The sequence below is a fragment of the Anabrus simplex genome, chromosome 8 (genome assembly GCF_040414725.1).
Source record: "Anabrus simplex isolate iqAnaSimp1 chromosome 8, ASM4041472v1, whole genome shotgun sequence".
In the NCBI taxonomy this organism is placed as follows: Eukaryota; Metazoa; Arthropoda; class Insecta; order Orthoptera; family Tettigoniidae; genus Anabrus; species Anabrus simplex.
The window spans coordinates 56,839,243-56,862,393 of record NC_090272.1 but is presented as its reverse complement, the minus strand read 5'-3'; the positions used below and the strand labels follow the sequence as shown (position 1 = coordinate 56,862,393).

The window sequence follows — 23,151 nt, the reverse complement described above, 5'->3', positions numbered from 1 at the left end:
CACTTTAATCTATCCTATCCGACCTCTCTTGGTCAACTCTTGTTCTTTTCCGACCCCGACGGTATTACGTATGGAGGCCTAGGGAGTCATTCTTCGTGGCCCTTGTCTTCCTTTGGCCGATACCTTCATTTTTTGAAGTGTCGGACACCTTCCATTTTTTCTCTCTGATTAGTGTTATATAGAGGATGGTAGCCCAGTTGTACTTCCTCTTAAAACAATAATCACCACCACCACCACCATCACAAGACGTTTACTATCCAACACCACACCTACAATGTTTTGAATTTCCTAGTCACCTCACCCCCTCTGCCTACGATACGGAGTAATATGAGAACTTTCAGTCCTATATTACCGTACCACTACTACTGAACAAGTTGGCTGCGTTGTTCGCGGCATATAGCTCCTACCTTGCATTCGGGATATAGTGCGTTTTAATCCCATTGTCGAAAGCCCTGATATCTGGTTTTCCGTGGTTCCTATTTTCACATCAGGCAAATGCAGGACCTGCTGTACCTTAAAGCCACTGCCACTTCCTTCGCAGTCCAAGGCTTGTCCTATCCCACACTAGCCATAAGACGTTTCTGAGTGGGTGCAACATAAGGCAAATAAAGAGAATCGGCATTACCAGAATCTTCGTTCAAAATGTGGAAGTGAATTATTCAGGTAAGTACGTATATGATTTAAGATCATTAACACAAGAAGGGCTGTCCTCTTTTTAAACAATTAATTTAAAATGTTTATCCTACAACTTCTTGTTCTGATTTTATTATTATTATTATTATTATTATTATTATTATTATTATTATTATTATTATTATTATTATTATTATTATTATTATTATTACAGCGGTCACACCCATCGTTCACTGGTTAATTAGCTTCCTCCAGAGATCAGTGGTGGTGTCTGACCCATGATCACGGGCTCGATTCAAACTAACAAAAGAAAACACTAAACCTGAAAGATGGCATTTCATTTTAGCAGATCTACCAATAAAAATAAAACTATTTTGCTCCTCTAACAGCAGCCCTGCAGTCTCTTTGTACAAGGATGTAGAAGTAAACGGGAGTGAAGAATACCCACACTCTCTTATCTATATCATTAAGTCAGAAGTATGAGGTGAGGAAGTATATACGATGAGTAACGCATGGTTGATAGCAGTGGTGATCTGACGGACCAAAGCCTAGCACACCTATCCTCCACCGGTCCCCGCTCCTATCCGATATCCAGCAGCAAGCCATGTGTGATGAGTCGTGGGGAGAGGGGCGAGAGTCTGGGCTGCAATATCATCCTCCAATGCCTTGCTCTCAGAAATATGTGCGATGTTTTTTCTCACTGCTTTCAAGTTTTGTAAATGGAATAATGTTTAAGATGCTTACATTATAATGTGCTTTAGACTTCCATCATTCCCATTTGAGATTTGGGCTTCACTGAAAGCCTTGGTAGCCCTCAGTATACGCCACTGAGTCAAAGACAAGTTGAAGTGTTGGAAAGAATATGTTAAAAACCTACTTAGCGATGTAAGGGCAGACAAACCACCTTTTATTGGCAAAGGCAGCAAAACAAGTCCAAATATAACCCAAGAGGAAGTACTGTATGCAATCAAACTCCACAAGAATGGAAAAGCTGTAGGTCTGGACAAGATTCATGCAGAAACTCTCGAACTCATTGCTGAAGGCCATGGCAGAGGACTAGAGCTGCTAACTACAACACAATATATAAATCTGGTAGAATTCCATCTGACTGGCTAAGATCTACTTTTGTCACCATACCTAAAAAGGCTAGTGCATCACATTTTGATGATTATCATATGATCAGCCTAATGTCCCATGTGCTAAAGGTATTTCTGTGTATCATCCACACTCGAATCTACCTCAAATGCGAAAGCCAAGTTGGACATACTAAGTTTGGCTTTAGGAATGGACTGGGTACTCATGAGGCTCTTTTTTTCTTCCTTGCGTGTTTTGACCCAGAGATGCCTAGATAGGAATGCAGATGTACACGCTTGCTCCATCGATTACCGAAAAGCTTTCGATTGCGTATCTCATGCAAAACTTGTTGAGATTTTAAAAACTACTGGTGTAGATGTTGGTTATCTTCGTATCATGACCCATTTGTACTGGAATAAAATGGCAGAGGTCAAAATAGAAGGAACTACAATTGAGGACATACTGTAGCTATACGAAGAGGTGCCCGCCAGGTATGTGTCTTGTCCCCACTCCTTTTCAACATCTACTCTGAAGCTGTGTTCAGAGAGGCTATGGAAGATGTTAATGTAGGTATCAAGATCAATGGCTGTGCCATTAATAACATCCGATTTGCTGATGACACGATTGTGTTAGCCAGCAACCCTAGTGATCTTCAAATCATTATAAACAACATCGTGAGGACCAGTGAAACCTACGGTTTATCCTTGAATATTAACAAGACCAAGCTAATTGTATTCTCGAAAACACCAAAACAGGCCTTCCTTTACATCAGCAACAACATCGTCCAACAAGTATCTTCCATCAAATATCTTAGAACTCTAGTGAAGCAGCATTCCGATTCAAAATGTGAAATCCAGGATTAGACAAAAAAAAATTTTTTTTTAATGTTCAATACCACGAGGACCCTATTCACCAGCTGAGAACTCATCCTCCAGTTCAGAGTTTGAATGCTACGTTGTTATGTCTTTCTTGTCCTGTATGGTTTCGAAGGGTGGACGCTCATTCCTATATTGGAGAAGCAGATTGAATCTTTTGAAATGTACTTATACAGAATACTCCGAATATCTTGGGTAGAAAAGAAGACAAATGAAGATGTCCTCAACATCTTGAACACGAAGAAAGAGCTTCTTATCACCATCAAGGAGCGTAATCTCAGCTACTTCGGGCACATCATGAGTGGTGAACGATATGAACTTCTCCGACTGATCATTCAAGGGAAAATTGATGAGAAAAGATCTGTGGGAAGACGGAGAAATTCCTGGCTGAAAGACTTGCGGCGGTGGTATAGACATACGTTGATAGAAAACTTCCGTGCTGCCATTTCGCGTGTAATCATAATCAATTGGATTGCCAACCTTCGGAGGGAGATGGCATCATAAGAAGAATGTAAGTATTTTCCACTTGTGCTTTACTTTCTAATTCATTACGAATATTGGTTTTATTTTCAATTTCTGGTGGGAATGATCTAAATTGAACTGCCTGTTTCATTTCTTCGTATTCTTGACGCCAAATTTTGTGTTCTCAAAATGAGCAGGAAAACTTTTTTTTGCTATTTGTTTTACGTCGCACCAACACAGATATGGTAACGAAAGCAGAAAATCTAGTCAAACATCTACTCTTCTAAGTTTCTTTAAGAAAGAACCTAGTAAAAGTAATAATTCAACACCTGATGAGATTTCTGAAAAAGGCATTTTTGAGGCCGGCTCTTCTGGTGAAGTGGAAAGTATTCAAAATAAAAGTACCACAAGTGAAACACTCTTCTAAACACTGCTTATCGGACATCAGCAATGGCTTGTTTAAGCAATTTATGTGGTTAGTTGAGAAAGAAAATGGTAGTTATGTTCCACATGTGTAAAATGTTCATTGAAGAAACCGATAAAGAAGGAAGTGACAGGTGACTATACTGTGTGCAAGACTTTGAAAGGAGAGTTTAGTTGACCATCAGTGGCGTATACTGAGGGCTAACAAGGCTATCAGTGAAGCCCAAATCTCAATTGGGAATGATGGAAGTCTAAAGCACATTATAATGTAAGCATCTTAAACATTATTCCCTTTACAAAACTTGAAAGCACTGAGAAAATACATCGCACATATTTCTGAGAGCAAGGCATTGGAGACTGATATTGCAGCCCAGACTCTCACCCCTCTCCCCACGACTCATCACACGCGGCTTGCTGCTGGATATCGGATAGGAGCGGGGACCGGTGGAGGATAGGTGTGCTAGGCTTTGGTCCGTCAGATCGCCACTGCCATCAACCATGCATTACTCATCGTATATACTTCCTCACCTCATATTTCTGACTTAATGATGTAGATAAGAGAGTGTGGGTATTCTTCACTCCCATTTAGTTCTACATCCTTGTACAAAGAGACTGCAGGGCTGCTGTTAGAGGAGCAAAATAGTTTTATTTTTATTGGTAGATCTGCTAAAATGAAATGCCATCTTTCAGGTTTAGTGTTTTCTTTTGTTAGTTTGAATCGAGCCCGTGATCATGGGTCAGACACCACCACTGATCTCTGGAGGAAGCTAATTAACCAGTGAACGATGGGTGTGACCGCTGTAATAATAATAATAATAATAATAATAATAATAATAATAATAATAATAATAATAATAATAATAATAATAATAATAATAATAATAATAATAATATTTTTTTACGAGGAATTGTGGAAAATCTTCAAAAAGACACTTGTGAAGGGTCCGCACTCCACAAGTGTGTGGGATTCTTACCCACTAAAAACCACACACCCTTTTCCCACGATGTGAGTCATCACCCCGGAACAGCTCTCGCATTACTTCAGGGTGATATCATGCTTTGTCCTTCAGACGTCTTCTTTCTTCATTTCTCCTTTACGAACATTCGTATGCTTCCAAATCCTTCTTCTTCTGACGAAGGATGTCCTCCACATGCACTGCCATGCGATCCCAGGATTCCTGGTTTCGCAGCAGCACCGAAATAACATTATCTGTTGTCAATTCTCCTAGTTCAGTTTCCACACATCTTCTCTGAATCGTCCAATGGCCGCATACAAAAAAGGTGTGATATACGTCGTCAATGTCATCGCAGTATATGCATGCTGCGTCACTCGCTCTGCCCACTTTATGCAGGAATTTCCGGAAATATCCATGTCCTGTTAGAAGCTGCGTGAGGTAGTAATTTACTTCACCATGGGCCCTTTCAACCCAGATAACCAAGCGTGGTATCAGTCGCTTGGTCCATTTGCCTCGAGGGTCACTTTCCCATCTGAGTTGCCATCGCCTCATCAGTTGACTGAAGGCGTGCTTCTTTGCACATTTCTTTCCCAGCTCTCCTTTGGTACGCCAGATTTCATGCCGCTCCAATGCGAGTAGGTCTATTGGGGCTATTGCTGCCACCGTGAGGATTGCCGGTTCGGAAACAGTGCGGTATGCACATGCAATACGTAAAGCCGCTTTCCGTTGTACGGCAGCTATCCTTCTCCGATACCAAGCAAATCTCAAGGATTCAGCCCAGATTTCAGAAGCATATAGAAGCACTGACTGAACCGTCGACATGAGAAGACATCGTTTACTGGACTTCGGACCTTTAATATTTCCCATTAGTCTGCTAAGTGCAGTCATGTATTTTACTGCCTTGTCTGTCACTCTCTGAATATGAGTCCAGAATGTGAGCTTGGAGTCAAGTGTCACTCCTAGATATTTTGTGCTCGCAGATGTTTCTATCACTAACTCTCCAACAGTCATTGGTACAAGAGTTTCGATCCTTTTCCTCGTCAGAAGAACTATCTCCGTTTTGTGTTCGGCTAACGTTAGATTGTGGCTCATCATCCATTCTTTTATGCGCCGCATCACCTGGTTCAGTTTAATTTGAGCCATTTCAACATTACGAGCTACTATCAAGGCGGCCACATCATCAGCGTAGCCCACAAGCTTCGTGTCCTCTGGCATCTCCAAATGTAACAAGCCATCATACATTATGTTCCAAAGATCTGGACCAAGGATCGATCCCTGCGCTGCACCAGCCGTCAGACGCTTCGTCTTTTCTCCGTCTTCCGTATCATACGTATCGAACAACAGAGTGCGATCTTTGAAGTAATCTCTCATTATGCGCATAAGATATATTGGTAGCTTGAAAGTTTCTTCAAGAGCTACCAACATGTCGCTCCATCTTGCCGAATTGAAGGCATTCTTCACATCCAGGGTCACAAGAAGTTTCAATTTACGGGAATGATGGTTGCCCGTTTGTGCCCTTTCTGCTGTATTCACCACCTCCCACACTGCATCTAGCGTCAAGTGTCCTCTCCGAAATCCATGTTGGTAAACAGATAGATCCCCTGCTAGTTGAACTGCTGAGAGGATTCTGGGCTGCAGAAGTTTCTCCAGGCCTTTTCCAGCTGTGTCCAGCATACATAAAGGTCTATAACCACCAAGTTTTCCTTTGCTGATCAGAACCAAACGAGCCATTTTCCATCGGGGACTAAAAACACCCATTTGCAGGCAATGATTGTACATATTCAGCAACAGTTCTGGGCATAGTTCTGCTATTATCTTTAGCACTTCTGCAGGTATACCATCTGGTCCTGGAGTTTTCTTGTTTCTAAGAGAGCTAATAGCTCTATTCAGCTCTTCTACAGTAAAGAGGGGTATATCATCCAGTTCTTTCTCATCGTCACAGTCAATCCTCTCTGGATGGTCTGGGAATAGTGTATCCACAATTTGTTTAATTGTTTGCGGATCCGCACTCGGGGTTGAAAATGTCCCGAGTTTCTTCATGACAATCTTATAACCTTGTCCCCATGGATCATCTTCTACTTCTTTAGCCAGTGCCCACCATTTATCGGCTTTACTTTTTCTGATGGCATTACGGAGTTCCTTCTTCGCTGACTTGTACTCCGCTGTGACTGAGGTATTCTCTTGACTGCCTCTCATCCTCTGAGCCCTGCGTCGAAGTCGCAGACAATTCTTTCTCAGTTCAGCAATCTCTTTGGTCCACCAGTACGCTGGGCGCTTGCTGTTTCGCGGTCTCCTTCGGGACATTGAGGCGTTGCATGCTTGATGGATTAGCTGCATAGTGAGTTCAACACATACACCAGCTGCTTCTTTCCCTCTACGAGCAAAACATTTTTCAGTTATGTTGTCCATTCCATTCCGAATTACATCAATGAACTTTTCCTTGTCAATACCGGCTATGTTCCACCGTGCTGGCCTGCGCAAGATGTTTCTTTCTTGAGGAGATTCTTGGAGCAGTCGAAAGATGATATATTGATGATCGCTCCCCGTGTAGTTCTCGATCACTTGCCATTCATAAATCTTAGGCGTAATATCCTCTGATGAGAAGGTTACATTCGGTATTGTTCCCTGACATCCTGGCCATCGAAATGTTGGCACATTTCCAATGTTGTTGACCACCAAACCTGTTCTGGCTACCATCTCCATTATACGACGTCCTCTCTCTTGATATGGTTCGCTAATAATAACGATGTCTACTTCCATTTAAACCTAAGAATTTCATTTTTTGTCCGTATTGAACTGAGAAGGATGATAGGAAAAACTTAAAACGGTCCACCTTTTCAATACAAAATGTTATATTTTATTTATAACATGTATTTGTACTTGGAACTAGTTTCGACGCTGTGTTTGCGTCATCATCAGCCAAAATGGGAAACAGGCAAGCATGTAGGCATTTATGTTACACAAGGCGTTACATTAAACAATACACATCTTACAAGGAGATAAAAACAGGGACTAATATAGAAAACAAATGAATCGTTGAGAAAACAAAAGTTATACAAATTAAAAATAACCTTAACCACACATCTTGCAGTGCGAAAGTGTTCTTCTTGAATGATTCCTGAATGTAAAACACACGCGCACACATTTCTGAGGAGCCAGCAGGCAGGACAAAGTAAAGTGAAACCTTAAGAGTCCTTCTGAGAAGAGTTCATCATTTTTCTATGTTCCGACTAACTAATGAAGTCTCCCTTGAGTTCCTGATAAACATACACAACAGGAAATTCTCCTTCACTCTCAACAATAGCTATAAAGAACAACGGTAAAATTTTAAATATTGCGCAGAGACGTGAAAGCATGATTTTGAACATGATATAACTCCTTCAGATAACCCAGTTTTTACACAAGGTGTTACATTAATTAATACACATCTTACGAGGAGATAAAAACAGGGATGAATGTGGAAACACATGCATCGTTGAGAAAGCAAAGTTATACATATTAAAAATAAGCTTAACCACACAACTTACAGTGCGAAAATATTTGCCTTGAATGATTCCTGAATACAAAACGCACGCGCACACACTTCTAAAGAGCCAGCAGGCAGGAAAAAGTAAGGAACTCAAGGGAGACTTCATTAGTTAGTCAGATCATAGAAAGAATGATGAACTCTTCTCAGAAGAACTCTCAAGGTTTCACCTTACTTTTTCCTGCCTGCTGGCTCTTTAGAAGTGTGTGCGCGTGCGTTTTGTATTCAGGAATCATTCAAGGCAAATATTTTCGCACTGCAAGTTGTGTGGTTAAGCTTATTTTTAATATGTATAACTTTGCTTTCTCAACGATGCATGTGTTTCCACATTCGTCCCTGTTTTTATCTCCTCGTAATATGTGTATTAATTAATGTAACACCTTGTGTAAAAACTGGGTTATCTGAAGGAGTTATATCATGTTCAAAATCATGCTTTCACGTCTCTGCGCAATATTTAAAATTTTACCGTTGTTCTTTATAGCTATTGTTGAGAGTGAAGGAGAATTTCCTGTTGTGTATGTTTATCAGGAACTCAAGGGAGACTTCATTAGTTAGTCGGAACATAGAAAAATGATGAACTCTTCTCAGAAGAACTCTTAAGGTTTCACTTTACTTTGTCCTGCCTGCTGGCTCCTCAGAAATGTGTGCGCGTGTGTTTTACATTCAGGAATCATTCAAGAAGAACACTTTCGCACTGCAAGATGTGTGGTTAAGGTTATTTTTAATTTGTATAACTTTTGTTTTCTCAACGATTCATTTGTTTTCTATATTCGTCCCTGTTTTTATCTCCTTGTAAGATGTGTATTGTTTAATGTAACGCCTTGTGTAACATAAATGCCTACATGCTTGCCTGTTTCCCATTTTGGCTGATGATGACGCAAACACAGCATCGAAACTAGTTCCAAGTACAAATACATGTTATAAATAAAATATAACATTTTTTATTGAAAAGGTGGACCGTTTTAAGTCTACTTCCATCTCGTAAATCAGCTGTGTCATAAGATTGTTAGCTGTTTGACTCCTGTGGATATTTGTTTGAAGTATTCGCATCATTTACTATGACTTTTTGCCTTTTCCAGAGCTTCACGAAATATTGCACATGCTCCCGATCCAGGAATATGATTTCGTTCAGCTTCATTGACACCCTTGTCTGAACAAAGCATGCATCGTGGATTGTTCTTTTTACAGTCTACTGCCTTGTGGCCAGATTCTCCACACTTAAAACAGAGCTTGCTTCTGTCGGGGCCTGTGCAGTTCCTTGCCAGATGTCCGTATGATAGGCATCGGAAGCAGCGAGGTAACATAGTTCTAGCTCGTACTCTGCAGTATAGCCATCCTATCTTGATTCTTCCTGCTTCCAGTAGTTTCTGAGCGTCCTCGTCTTTGGTTTCGAAGATGGCAGGTTTCTGTCCCCAGCTGTTTGGTTTCGAGACCGATATTTTCAGTTCTCCATGGGGATTGCCGGAATCTCGTCTTACAGCTTCCTCCACATCTGCGGCGGTATTGACACCATCCATGTCTCGAATCTCCAGTGTAGTTCGGGGGATTAAAGCCTTTACATCGCCATCTCGTCCGAGGGCATCTCTCAGAGAATTGCTGAATACTTCCCTATTTTCCATCTTAGTTGTTTTGTTAAATTCAAGAAGAATAGCTCCCGCTCTTGTTTTACGGATAGATCGAATGCCTGCTCCACTGTCTTCCGGCTTCACCCTGTCTCTGATATCCTTCAAAACATCAGCGAAAGTCTTACTGTTCATTGGTTTGGTGATTACGGCTTCTGAGCGACTCCTAGATTTAGAATGAGGTCGTTTCCCACTTTCGCTAAGCATTGTACTTTCAGGATTATTACTGGCCTGTTTCATTGGGATATCTTCGTGCTTCCTATCCTCACTCTTCTTCTTCTTTCTCTTCTTCTTGGACAGAAACGTTTCCCATTTTCCTTGATCTTCCTCCGAGTCATATGTCACTGTTGATGTGTTGGACAATTCCTTATTCTCCGTGGTAGTTGGTCTCTGCTCGAGTTTTTCTGCAGATTTCTTCCACGACATATAATAATAATAATAATAATAATAATAATAATAATAATAATAATAATAATAATAATAATAATCCAGGGGGAATCAATAGTGTGAGGGGGTTGATTCTGGAAAATGAATCGGGGCCATCGGACCAAAGGTGAATGTTCTATCCATTTCGCCACAAAGCCGGACTTCCATTTGCTAAACCTTAGGCTACCATCTCCACTGGTCAGGGGTTGAGCATTGGCAGTAGCAGAGGCCGGGGCTGTAGCCTGTAAAGCAGCCTTGACATCACAGCAGGCTTCTCCGCTGGCTACTGGCTGCAGCTCAAAATGCTGAAGGCTTGACGTTCACTTTAACCAACCATCAAAAAGAGGTAACCTAAGGCTAGTGATAGCCCGTGTCTCAATCCCAGCTTACGCTACTATTGACCATGAACAAAGCAAGCTGTATACTGATTTTTGTTCAAACTTAAGTGAAAGATGTGCATTTGAAGAAACTGAATTTGGGCAAATAGAAAATACAGTTTCTATTTTAAACAATTTAGAGAGAGATGCTTTTCTCGGAGCCCTAATATCAAAGTATTGTTTGGCAAAAAATGAACTAGCCTACCACACACTACAACGGAAAATTGCTCAAACACTGCGAGGCTATGGATTATACATACTTAAAGCATCCTATTGGTGATAATTCTAATTATACTCAGAAAGAATAATGCAGGAGTTACTTGATGTCAGGGCCTATAGCTTCAAAAATTAGATGTGAAATACCGGTACCTTATTAAAGAACATCGGGCTTACATTCAGCAGATTATTTCAGTGTTCTGTGTGATGAAACGACAGATATTTCTGTACTGAAGCAACTTATTGTGCACATAAAATATGTCAACCAACTTAAAAAGAGGTTAATGTTAGTTTTGTGTCAACCTGCAGCATCATTGATGGTAAAGCTGAGACCATAACAAATAAACTAATTGAAACCCTTGAAAATTTAGGGTTAAAAACTTGTAATTTGGTAGATCTACATCTGATTGGGCAGCTGTCATGATTGGTAAGCAAAAGGGAATTGCAACACTGCTAAGAGAAAAAAACAAATGGACTCATGGTAAACTGTCACTGCATAAACCACAAATTGGTACTTGCTAGTGCCCAAGCATCAGCTGAAGTGCCTTATTTAGTGAAGTTTAATGATATTTTACAGCAACTCTTTTTTTTTTTTCAAAATTCCTGAGTCAGGATGGCTGGTTTAACTGAAATCCATAATATCATGGACTGCCCTCAAATTAAACTAAAAATGGCCAGTGTTACTAGATGGTTGTCTCATGACACTGCTGTATAGTCTCTAAGAAGATCTATGGTCAGACTTCCACATGACTTATTCAGATGTCAATGTTGTGACCTTCAAAACAACAATTTATGACAAGTACATATACTGTTATGTGCACATGGCCCTGAGGTTCACTCAGCCTACACCCAAAATGAGTACGAGGTTAATTCCTGGGGGCAAAGGCGGCCGGGCGTAGAGCTAACCACTCTACCCCATCATGTGCCGAGGTTAACGATGGTGGAAGCCTTTACCTTTCACTCCTCCAAGGGCCTTCATGGCCTCTACGGAGGTGACTTTGCTTTTTACGTATACTGTTATCCAATATCTAGAACACAGATTTCCAGATATATCCATCATTTCCTGCTTTTCAAGAGAGTTTAATCCAAAAATTCAAGATCAGAATGAAGCTTCTGAGTTGCTTTTGGATTTCTACTCTAAAATGGGAAGCCCTCCAGTCCTAAATTACAATAGTCCTTAACGGGAATGATCTGTTTCATCAAAAATGATCCAAGGAGAGTCCTACATCAGGTTAAGACCTAAACAAGTAATGATGAAATTTGCAACAACATGCGAGCTTAAGGAATCTTCTCCAAAATCAGCAAGACTGGCTGCTATTGGACTGTCCATACCTGCGAGCACAGCTGAATGTGAAAGGGGATTTTCGGCTTTGAAGAGAGTTAAAAACCTGTTTGAGGAATCGTATAAAGCAGACGACACTCAACAATTTGATGCTAATTTCGCTAGAGGGACCATACTCAACAGAATTCAATTATGTAAGAGCTGCAGACAACTGGGCCTCAAAGAAGAATCAATATATAAAGCATCGTGCTAAAAGTAAATTTAAATTTTGTAATGGTAGACAAAGCAATATCTTATTTTGTCTTGTTCATGATAACAGTGAAATAGTTCAATTTTGCAGTTAATGTTTACCTCTCTGATATTATTGATAATGCTGAAGGGGAATAGATTGGCATTTTTGAAGTAGTATTCCCCCACCCGCTGACAAAAATTTCTGGGGAGAATACTGAGACTGGATAGATTTGGTTCCAGTTCTTCTACTCTTAACAATTCTGTATAACCATTTTTCATTCCCATCCTGTGCTATTATGGTAGCTAGATCTTCCTTGCATTTCTGCTTTTCAGCTGTAACTAACTGTTTGACATGTAATTTTTTCTCTCTGTAATCTGACAGCTTCTCCTCTATTACATGATGATCTCCCCATATTCTTGCTTGATATAGGGCTCTTTTTGCACAGATTCTGTAATTGATTACCTTTTTAATATCATCATTCCACCAGGCAGATTTTTAGGTTTTCATATTTGGCTCTGTCGTCCACATACTTTCTCTGCTGTACCTACCACAACCTTCTTTGGTGTCCCATTCTTCATCTACCAATTTCAGTTCTTCTCTCTGCAACAATTTGCGGACACCTTCCCTGAATTCTTCCTTTACACTTGGCTCAGAAAGTCACCAAGTTTTTGTTTTTTTTACTCTTTTGTTACCTACAGACTCTGGGAGGTCTTTTCTCTGCAGTAACTGTAACCATCAGTCTATGGTCTCTGCCAAGGTCTTCACCTGGAATGACTTTAACATCATTCACATTCTTCCATACATTTTGGTCTATCAGAATATAATCTATTACTGTATCCTTTTTATCATCCCTGCTATATCTTGTGATTTTCTTTTCTTGAACCAAGTGTTACTCACTATCAGGTTGTTTCTCATGCATAGATCTAGCATATATTCTCCCTCTTCATTTCTATTTCCCATTGCACGAGGGCTCAGTGTGGATTCATATCCTGCTCGTTGTGAACCAATTTGTGAATTAACATCACCCTTTACAATTAGATTTTCATTCTCTGTGTGTTCTTTCAAGTTATTAAGGAAGTTGGCCTTTTCCTCTTTTGTGCATCCTATCTGTGGGGGATAGACTTGGATAACATTATAATTTTTTCTTCCTAAGTTCACAGATAACTCACACTAACAAACTCGACTTGACTACAGCATCTATGTCTTTATGTATAAAAAATCTCACTCCATTTTTAGACTCTACTTCACTTCCAGACCAGTAGAGAATATACTTTATGCAATAGGAATTCATTGTTGAGCAAATAATTATATACATTAGCTCCTGTATCATAGGTAGCAGGTAGGGACCCTTTTCGGAGGTAGTCCTACCCAGGGAGTGGCGCCCCTGCCTATGTGAGTTCCAGAGCATACTGGCCCAGTGTGTAGCATCTGATAAGGGTCCAAGCTCTGGGTTATGAGTGAAAACCTCAACGGCATCTGCAGCGGAGAAGGTGGACTTTGGTACGGTGGAGGTGGCAGAAGAGGCAGCCATGTATTCAGGGATTAATATGAGTACAACCTGCTGCCTTGTAGGTTGTGGTGACTGGACATCAAAGGCTAAGGGAGAAAACCCTGAAAGAAAATCTTCCTCTTTGTTAGGCTCAGCAGGTCAACAGAGGGATTATTGAGGAAATTGTTTTCAAGAATAATATGAGCCTCAGATGTGGAAATTCATGACAACGACATCAGTTTGGTGTGAACGACAGCTTACAGCCTGATGTTACACCAGCTACCTATATAAAATGAAGACAATGAATCAGAGTGGGAACATTAAATATCCTGACACTGACAAACAAAACTGAAGAACTAGACATTCAATTGTGTATAGGCATTCCGGTTTGACTGCTGTGTTGTAGCGTTGTATTTTGAGGTTTTTAGATAAACAATTTTTGTTGTTATAGCTTTATCTGTTATATACTATGTAACAATCTTTATTGGAGCATGTTAGCTGTACTGCTCTTTCATTGTTTTCTTTATTTTCTTTAAAATCACATAGATCATTACATTAGTGAAGTAATCTTAGACAAATATCAGAATTTGACTGTTCACATTCCTTCATCAATTGCATAACTGACATAACTGCAGCTTCTGCTTTCCCATTACTCTGAGAATAGTGAGGGCTAGATACTGTACTACGTGATATCATTCCCATTCTTAAGCAAAGTGTTTGAATCTCTCAGAGATGAAATATGCATATGTTCATAGGGACATATTTTCTTGTTTGGATCCCAGGAATCAGCTCACTCACTCCCCCACCCCCTGCCATCATCTGTTACAAGTGTTTAGATATACTCTGTATGTTATATATAGTGTACTAATGTAAACAATTTCCTTGGAATATGCTAAATAATGCGAACAGCTTTTCCCCAGCTATAACATCTATAATTGTAATTGAATTATCTTTTGTGTGGCTTTTAACTAAACAATATATTGGTGGCAGGAGGCAATGATAATGATTTAAATTAAATTTTGCTAATAAAAAAATAAAAAAATAAAGACATTTGCGAAATTCTCAAAAAATCCACCCAGATGTTTCTTTGCCTGATAAGAGAGTATATTTCCAAAAAATAGACAGCATATGGTCACCCTACTTGACTTGAATAAAGAAAGTATGGCATTATGGTAAATTGTGTGTGTAGTTTCTTTAACTAACACTGGTTTTACTTTTTAGGTACGAGAATGGAAGACATCTGGGGCAAAGGTGCCAATGTGTACTTCCAGACCGGGCTACCAGACCATGTCTCTCCGAAAGCCCAAGTACAAGAATACACTGTATAATATCCACGTCAACTTGGTGGATATTCTTGAGATCGATGAAGAGAAACAAGTGAGTCAGATTTACAACTTCACACAGATACCGTGTTGAGGAAATTAGTAATAATTGAAGGCCTCTCAAGAATAAGGATGTAACCAACAAATCAGTAATTTTTCAGGAGGGAGAAAAATTATTTTTGGGGTTTATTTCATGGTATACTGCATATGCAAGAGCAAATGAGTTGAACTGTTGAAATAATTTTTGTTATAACTTAAGGTTTTAAAAATAATGCATGAACTGGGAGTGATACAATGGAAAATAATCTACAAGTATGTCTTACATTTATTGGTTTTATAACAGAAGAGAAATCCTGTACATGCAGTTGGAACACTAATGATAGGAAACTTTATTAGCGTAATAATGAAAACAACAACAATAACAATAAAAATAACATAAAAATGTCAAGAGAATATTTCAAAATATGGATGTCATTTCATTTTATGATCTTTATTTAAATGATCTATTACACCTGGTGATGTACCAACACATGCACTGTCCACCATCTTGACTGATATTCCATCCTTACACCCAGGATATGTTTACACCCCACAGAGGACGAAGTTCTGCTGGCTGTAAACCAGCTTGAAGTTCCAATGTAGGACATACGATGACACCACAGACTAGAAGCGTGTTGATACACCCTACTTCCACTGATATCCCACTTTTCAAAAATTTGTTGATCATCTCCTCATTCCAGAAAAGACTTCAATTTTAGGACTGCAGAGAATTTTTGTTTTGTCCGGCTTCGTTGCTAACTGGTTAGTATGCTGGCCTTTGGCTAACAGGGTCCTGGGTTTGATTCCTGGTCTGGTTGGGGATTTTAACCTTCAATGCTTGATTCCTCTGGGTCATGAACATGGTGTCTGTGTCATCTTCAACATTAGATGTCACAGACACATAGCTTTATAATTAGATCTAAGAAGTGGTTTAAACCCATTTTACATACTGTCAATTTTTTTAAGTCTTAGATTATTATATAAAGTATATATTGTACTGTATATATAATATTCATAAATGGTTGAGTAATTAAGTATAAAAAATAATTTCTTGCTTAAAATATGTATATTCATGCAATGATACATTCAAATACATTTCTATTTCAGACTGTGGTCTGTGAACCACTTGTTTCCATGGGTCAACTGACAGCCACTCTAGTTCCTTTAGGTTGGACTATTCCCATTGTCCCAGAACTTGATGATCTTACTGTAGGTAAGTTCTCTTTGACCTACTGCCAATTTTTGTAAATATGTTGCTTGCATGTTGACCATTGTGTGGATACAAATTCAGGTATTTGATGTTGAATTGTCTGTCTCTGAAGTCATCAAATGGATGAGAAATGTCTGTAAAACCACTTGACAATACACAATTTATCACGCCAGAAACTGACTTATCTTTTTTTTTTCTTCTTGAAGTTTTACAATGATTTTAGGAGATAGTTTCACTTAAAGTCATCATTATTCTGTAAGACAGAGGTGGTGAAAATATGACCACCTTGCAACTCAAACCCTAATCTGTTACTCTCCAAACAAGTATGTTGACTGATTCTACTTGGATGGTCAAACCGAGTGAGTGGCCACGTGATTTGGGTCACGTAGCTGCCAGCTTACATTCGGGAGATTGTGGGTTCGAACCCCACTGTTGGCAGCTGTGAAGGTGGTTTTCCGTGGTTTCCCCATTTTCACTACCAGACAAATGTCAGGGCTGTACCTTAATTAAGGCCACGGCCACTTCCTTCCCACTCTTAGCCCTTTCCTATTCCATCGTTGCCGTAAGACCTACTTGTTCACAACTATTTTTATTTTCCACCTTGTCGATAAAGTATCAATGAGAGAAATATATGTCACTATATGAATTGTTTCATCTAAACAGTGTTATGTGGCTGAAGATGTTAATAATATACGAAACATTTACCACTTTTAACCAATAAGTTGCCTTAAGCAACTAATGTATCGACAAGGTGGAAAATAAAAAATACTCAGTTGTGAATCTGTTAAAGTGCGATACGGACCATGAAGTTGATTTTATGTAAGACCTACTTGTGTCGATGTGACATTAAGCAACTTGTAAAAAAAAAACTGGATAGTCTACACAAGAGAGAGAGAGAGAGAGAGATTCAGCTCTCTAATGCTGAATCCATAGCAGTCTAAACCTTGTCAGGCAGATGTCTCGAATGAAAGCTAATTCAGCATCCAATAGTGGTATGTGTCTCTTGTGTAATGACCATTCTATGGATACAAATGCTATATGTAAACAGCAGCAGTAGAGTACAGCTGGCATCTCCAACAGCTCTCCCGTGACTGTCCGTGCATCAAGGATCACCACTTTTGCAACAGCTCTTTATTCTTGTTATGGGTATTGCAGTATCAAGCGTGACTTAAAGAGAGGGCTTCCATGGACCCTCCTTTAACATGACAACATTCTACTCGCAAGTACCAGCAGGATGGACCTACAGCATCAAATCCAATTATAGAAAAACAGTCCTAGCCAAAATGGCCTTCACCTTAACACCAAGAACATGGAGACCAAACAGAACGACGATACTCTTCAATTATTTGGCAAGCATCTTATAAAATCTTCTCCTATCAATACCTGGGATCCTGTTTGGAGAGTAATAGCAGTATGAATGATGAGGATTAACACCAGTTGGATGCAGTGGAGAGAATCACTGATGTGCTCTGTGACTGCTACATGCCAATCCATCTTAAATTCAATATACAAGGGTTGGGCATTAGTCATAGCAACTGTTTTCTTTCGCACAAACACAGGATCTACCAGACAAATGGAAATATACAGATGGGACTGGGGCATAAGGTGGTGTTGAATGTTTGAATAGCGCTGTGTAGGTTTACCACGTATAGGATATAAAGCAAGGAAACTGTCAACCATGAATTCCTTGTGCTACATAATGTTTATTCTCAGGGAGTACAGTAACCTTTACAGTGAACCCTCAAAGCAGTCCCCTAGATTGTCACACAGCACATTGGCAATGATACAGGAGACATCAGATACAAGTTGCCTCGCCATGTGTGAAGTTTGCAGTCTCATGTTTCACAGTGTTGGCAAAGTCCTCTTGTATCTCAAATTGTCTCCCATGTAATGGTTCTTTCAATTTGAGGATGAGGTCAAAATTGCACGGAGACAGGTCTGGTGAGTATGGCGGGTGTTCCAGTACTTCCCACTCCCCAGCATTGAAGGTGCCTCTGTACAGCATCTGCTGCATGCTTATAGCAATTGAGACTTTCACGGCCGGTGTTTCAAATCATATCAGTGTTTTCCGGGCTTGTAGGCCGTAGCCCAGGAGCAGGTTATGGTCCCGACGTTTCGCAGAAGACTGTGTTCGGCATTATCAAGGGTTCCGACTGACCTCGATAGCAGCGAAGCTCACAGTGGAATGGAGTGGTGTTGTAATTCCACCTCATTATATAACGCAGGCTATGGTGCGCTGCTCGCCTATTGGTCTGCCATGCTGGAGGAGCGGTCGCTGATTGCCTGTTTTTCAGCCAATGATTGAAGCATTAAGGAGTCCAATGTACGTTGACCTGCCTTGGCAGAGACAGGCAACTGATCACCTATTGCTTTCTCTGGTTTGCTGCTGCCATCGTGTCTTCCAGGATTTAAGGCTTTCAGGACTGGAAACCAGGCTTTTTCTACCCGGTCAGATTCCTCCCTATGGTTTAAGTTGTTGGTGTGCTTCAGGATTTTAATGGCTTCCCTTTGTAGCCAGGTGTGATAAGATACAGTAGTTGACAGTACTTTGGTGTTGCTGTACTGTATATCATGGCTGCTAGCAGAGAGTGTTCAATGACTGCCATGACCTCTACCGAAGCATTTGATGTGCCGGGTGCTGAGCGCGGCAAATCTGTAGCGCTGTCAGCTGTGTTACTGTACAAACATGTCCTCAAGCCGGCTCAATGATAGTGATATCTTGGATATTTTATTGGGAGTAGTGGGTTCAGAAATAGATGACAGTGATGAATACTCTGCCTACGAACCAGATAATATATCAAGTGATAATTCGGGCAAGAATTTTATTTATTACATCACTTTCAAATGCATGTTTTTAGCTGCATTATTTTACTCTGAATACAAATGATAGAAATACTTCACCTCTCCAGAAATTTGCCCTTATTTTTTCATTTAGACGAAGAGATGCAGGCCGATGATTCACTTGTACTGTGAAAAGAAAGTGATGCAAGGATTGCAGGGTTGGACTGTGCATAGCACAATGTTTTCAGGGCTAATATACCAAAACAAACTATTTCTAAACAGATAAATGTTGTATTTCAAATGTAATTGTGTTTATTTATGGTTTAAGTAGCCACATCAAATGATTAATATTTATTGATTGAGCAGGCTTATTGGTATAATTTGAATGTAAACGTTTTTCCGTACTTTTTAAAATGTTTTTCGTAAGACCAGTATAATTCAATTACATTCGATATGTACTTCCTGATCAACATCTTCATTTTTGATGGTTGACACCTTCATATGATACAAAAATCAGGTATGTACTATGTTTTGCTGTTGTGTAATAATGTATTAAAATTCAGGAAAAAGACCCTGTTCATTGCCAGGGTCTATGTTAAAATATGGTAGTGTCAAAAGTGTTAATTGTATTGCCTGTCTCCTCCCTCCTTTTACCTGACAAGAGCATACACTTGTCAGTGATGACCACTACCTTTTGTATTCTATCCTCCACTGACAAAAGCTGCAGTAATAATTTATGGACCCATGTCTGTCTTTTGTGTGTAAGCCTACTCTATCCACACGTCCTTCCGTGGTGATAAACTTAACCATAATAGGTATTATGTTTGATCCTGTATTGACTTGTCTGAATCTACTACAGAACTATTAAAAATAGTTTTACTTGAGTCTGTCTTGTCAATACACCTTAAAATAATATAAAACTACAGTATTTATTTTACCATACATTCATACATACATTATCATTAAAGACTGTTATGCCATTCAGCGTTCAGTCTGCAAGCCTCTGTGAATTTACTAAATGTCGCCACAATCTTCTATTTGCAACTAGTGCTGTGGCTTCATTTAGTTCTCTTATCTTGAAATCGTTACAAACTGAGTCTAACCATAGTCGTCTTGGTCTCCCTCTACTTCTCTTACCCTCCATAACAGAGTCCATTATTCTCCTAGGTAACCTATCCTCCTCCATTCACCTCACATGACCCCACCAACATAACCAGTTTATGTGTACAGCTTCATCCATCAAGTTCATTCCTAACTTGGCCTTTATCTCCTCATTCCAAGTACCCTCCTGCCATTGTTCCCACCTGTTTGTACCAGCAATCATTCTTGCTACTTTCATGTCTGTTACTTCTAACTTATAAATAACATATCCCGAGTCCACCCAGCTTTCGCTCCCGTAAAGCAAAGTTGGTCTGAAAACAGACTGATGTAAAGATAGTTTCGTCTGGGAGCTGACTTCTTCTTACAGAATACTGTTGATCGCAACTGCGAGCTCACTGCATTAGCTTTACTACACCTTGATTCAATCTCACTCACTATATTACCATCCTGGGATAACCTAAATACTTGAAATTATCGACCTGTTCCAGCTTTGTATCACCAATCTGACATTCAATTCTGTTGAATTTCTTACCTACTGACATCAATTTAGTCTTCGAAAGGCTAATTTTCATACCATATTCATTGCACCTATTTTCAAGTTCCAAGATATTAGACTGCAGGCTTTCGGCACAATCTACCATTAAGACCAAGTTGTCAGCATAGGCCAGACTGTTTACTACATTTCCACCTAACTGAATCCCTCCCTGGCATTTTACACCTTTCAGCAAATGATCCATGTAAACTATGAACAGCAAAGGTCTAACCCTGAACCAAGAACTCATTCTACCATCAATTCTCACTGAAGCCCAATTTTCAACATAAATGCCTTTGATTGATTTTAATAATCTACCTTTAATTCCATAGTCCCCCAGTATGGCGAACATGTATTCCCTCGGTACCCTGTCATATGCTTTCTCTAGATCTACAAAACATAAACACAACTGCCTATTCCCCTCGTAGCATTTTTTAATTACCTGCCGCATACTGAAAATCTGATCCTGGCAGCCTCTCTGTGGTCTGAAACCACACTGGTTTTCATTCAACTTCCTCTCAACGACTGATCGCACCCTCCCTTCCAAGATGCCAGTGAATACTTTGCCTGGTATACTAATCAATGAGATACATCGATAGTTGTTGCAATCCTTCCTGTTCCCTTGCTTATAGATAGGTGCAATTACTGCTTTTGTCCAATCTGAAGGTACCTTACCGACACTCCATGCTAATCTTACTACTCTATGAAGCAATTTCATCCCTTCCTTCCCACTATACTTCACCATTTCAGATCTAATTTCATCTATTCCTGCTGCTGTATGATAATGGAGTTTATTTACCATCCTTTCCACTTCCTCAAGCGTAATTTCACCAACATCATTTTCCTCCTCCCTATGAGCTTGGCTGTTCGAACACCACCAGGAAGATTTCCTTTTAAGTTGAGAAGATGTTCAAAATATTCCCTCCACCCCTCCAGTGATTGCCTGGGATCTATTATTAGTTCACCTGAATTACTCAAAACACTGTTCATTTCCTTTTTCCCTCCCTTCCTAAGATTCTTTATTACTGTCCAGAAAGGTTTCCTACTGCTTGATCTAGCCTTTCCAGGTTATTATGAAAATCTTCCCATGACTTCTTTTTGGATTCAACAACTGTTTGTTTCGCTCTATTTCTTTCATCTATGTACAAATCCCTATCTGCCTCGGCCCTTGTTTGGAGCCATTTCTGATAGGCCTTCTTTTTACATTTACAAGCTGCTCTCACTTCATCATTCCACCAAGATGTTCGCCTTTGATACTTTACACACATTTGTTCTTAGGCATTCCCTTGCTGTTTCTACTACAGCATCCCTTTATGCCACCCATTCTCTTTCTATATCCTGAATCTGCTTACTATCTACTGTTCGAAACTTCTCACTAATCATATCATTGTACTTCTGTTTAATTTCCACATCCTGGAGATTTTCTACCCTTATTCATTTGCAGACAGATTTCACTTTCTTTACCCTAGGCCTCGAGATACTTACTGTAGTTCACTACAGATCAGATAGTGTTCTTTATCATTGAAAATCCCCAGAAAACTCGTAGATTCCTAACAGATTTCCTGAATTCGAAGATAGTTAAGATATAGTCTATTATGGATCTGGTACCCCTAGCCTCCCATGTGTAGCGGTGAATAGCCTTTTGCTTGAAGAATGTATTCATGACAGCTAAACCCATTCTAGCACAGAAATCCAGCAAACGCTTCCCATTCCCATTAGCTTCCATATTTTCCCCATATTTACCAATCATCCTTTCATATCCTTCAGTTCTATTTCCAACTCTTACATTGAAATCACCCATTAACACTATTCTATCCTTCCTGTTGACCCTGACCACAATGTCACTCAATGCTTCATAAAACTTGTCAACTTCATCCTCGTCTGCACCTTCACATGGTGAATACATTGAGACAATTCTTGTTGTAATTCCTCCAACTGCCAAATCTACCCACATCATTCGCTCATTTACGTGCCAAACAGAAACTATGTTGCGTACAGTGGTATTAAGAGCCCTACCCCAGACTCTGCCCTTCCCTTTCTAACACCCGTCAAGTACACTTTATAATCTCCTATCTCTTCCTCGTTATCTCCCCTTACCCATATATCACTTACTCCTAACACATCCAGATGCTTCCTCTTTGCTGACTCAGCAAGTTCTACTTTCTTTCTGTTATAAGCCCCATTAATATTGATAGCTCCCCATCGAATTCCATTTTGTTTGCCAAGTTGTTTCCAAGGAGTCCCTCACCTGTCAAATGGGAGTGGGACTCTGTTACTCCCATAGGTCCGAGGCTTGCTTAAAATGTTCTGAGCTCGGTAAATTCATGAAGCAGGATGCTACCCTACTTACACATGGTCCAAGTGAGGATCTCTCCTCTAACGGGTTATGGACCACCGTTGGATTGTATAGTCCTAGCCACCTGAGCACAAGGAGGGCCATGACTCAGAATATGTCCAAGATGCCCACTCCCATTCCATAGCAACTGGTATCCCGACTTTCAGGACCACTTACTAGGCCACTCAGCCGTTGCCCATGGTTCACGAACTAGGACGTGACTACAGTAACCCACACC

At 39.9% G+C, this 23,151-nt stretch overlaps 1 protein-coding gene across 1 annotated transcript in view; it reads left to right on the top strand.

The window, feature by feature from the left end:
• Positions 1 to 23,151, top strand: part of LOC136879121 (delta(24)-sterol reductase) — a 59,201-nt gene that overhangs the window by 8,298 nt on the left and 27,752 nt on the right. The window contains exons 2-3 of the mRNA XM_067152868.2: positions 14,815 to 14,970; positions 16,062 to 16,167. Of these exons, the coding sequence (XP_067008969.2) occupies positions 14,815 to 14,970; positions 16,062 to 16,167 (262 nt within the window). The remainder of the gene's footprint in view (positions 1 to 14,814; positions 14,971 to 16,061; positions 16,168 to 23,151) is intronic.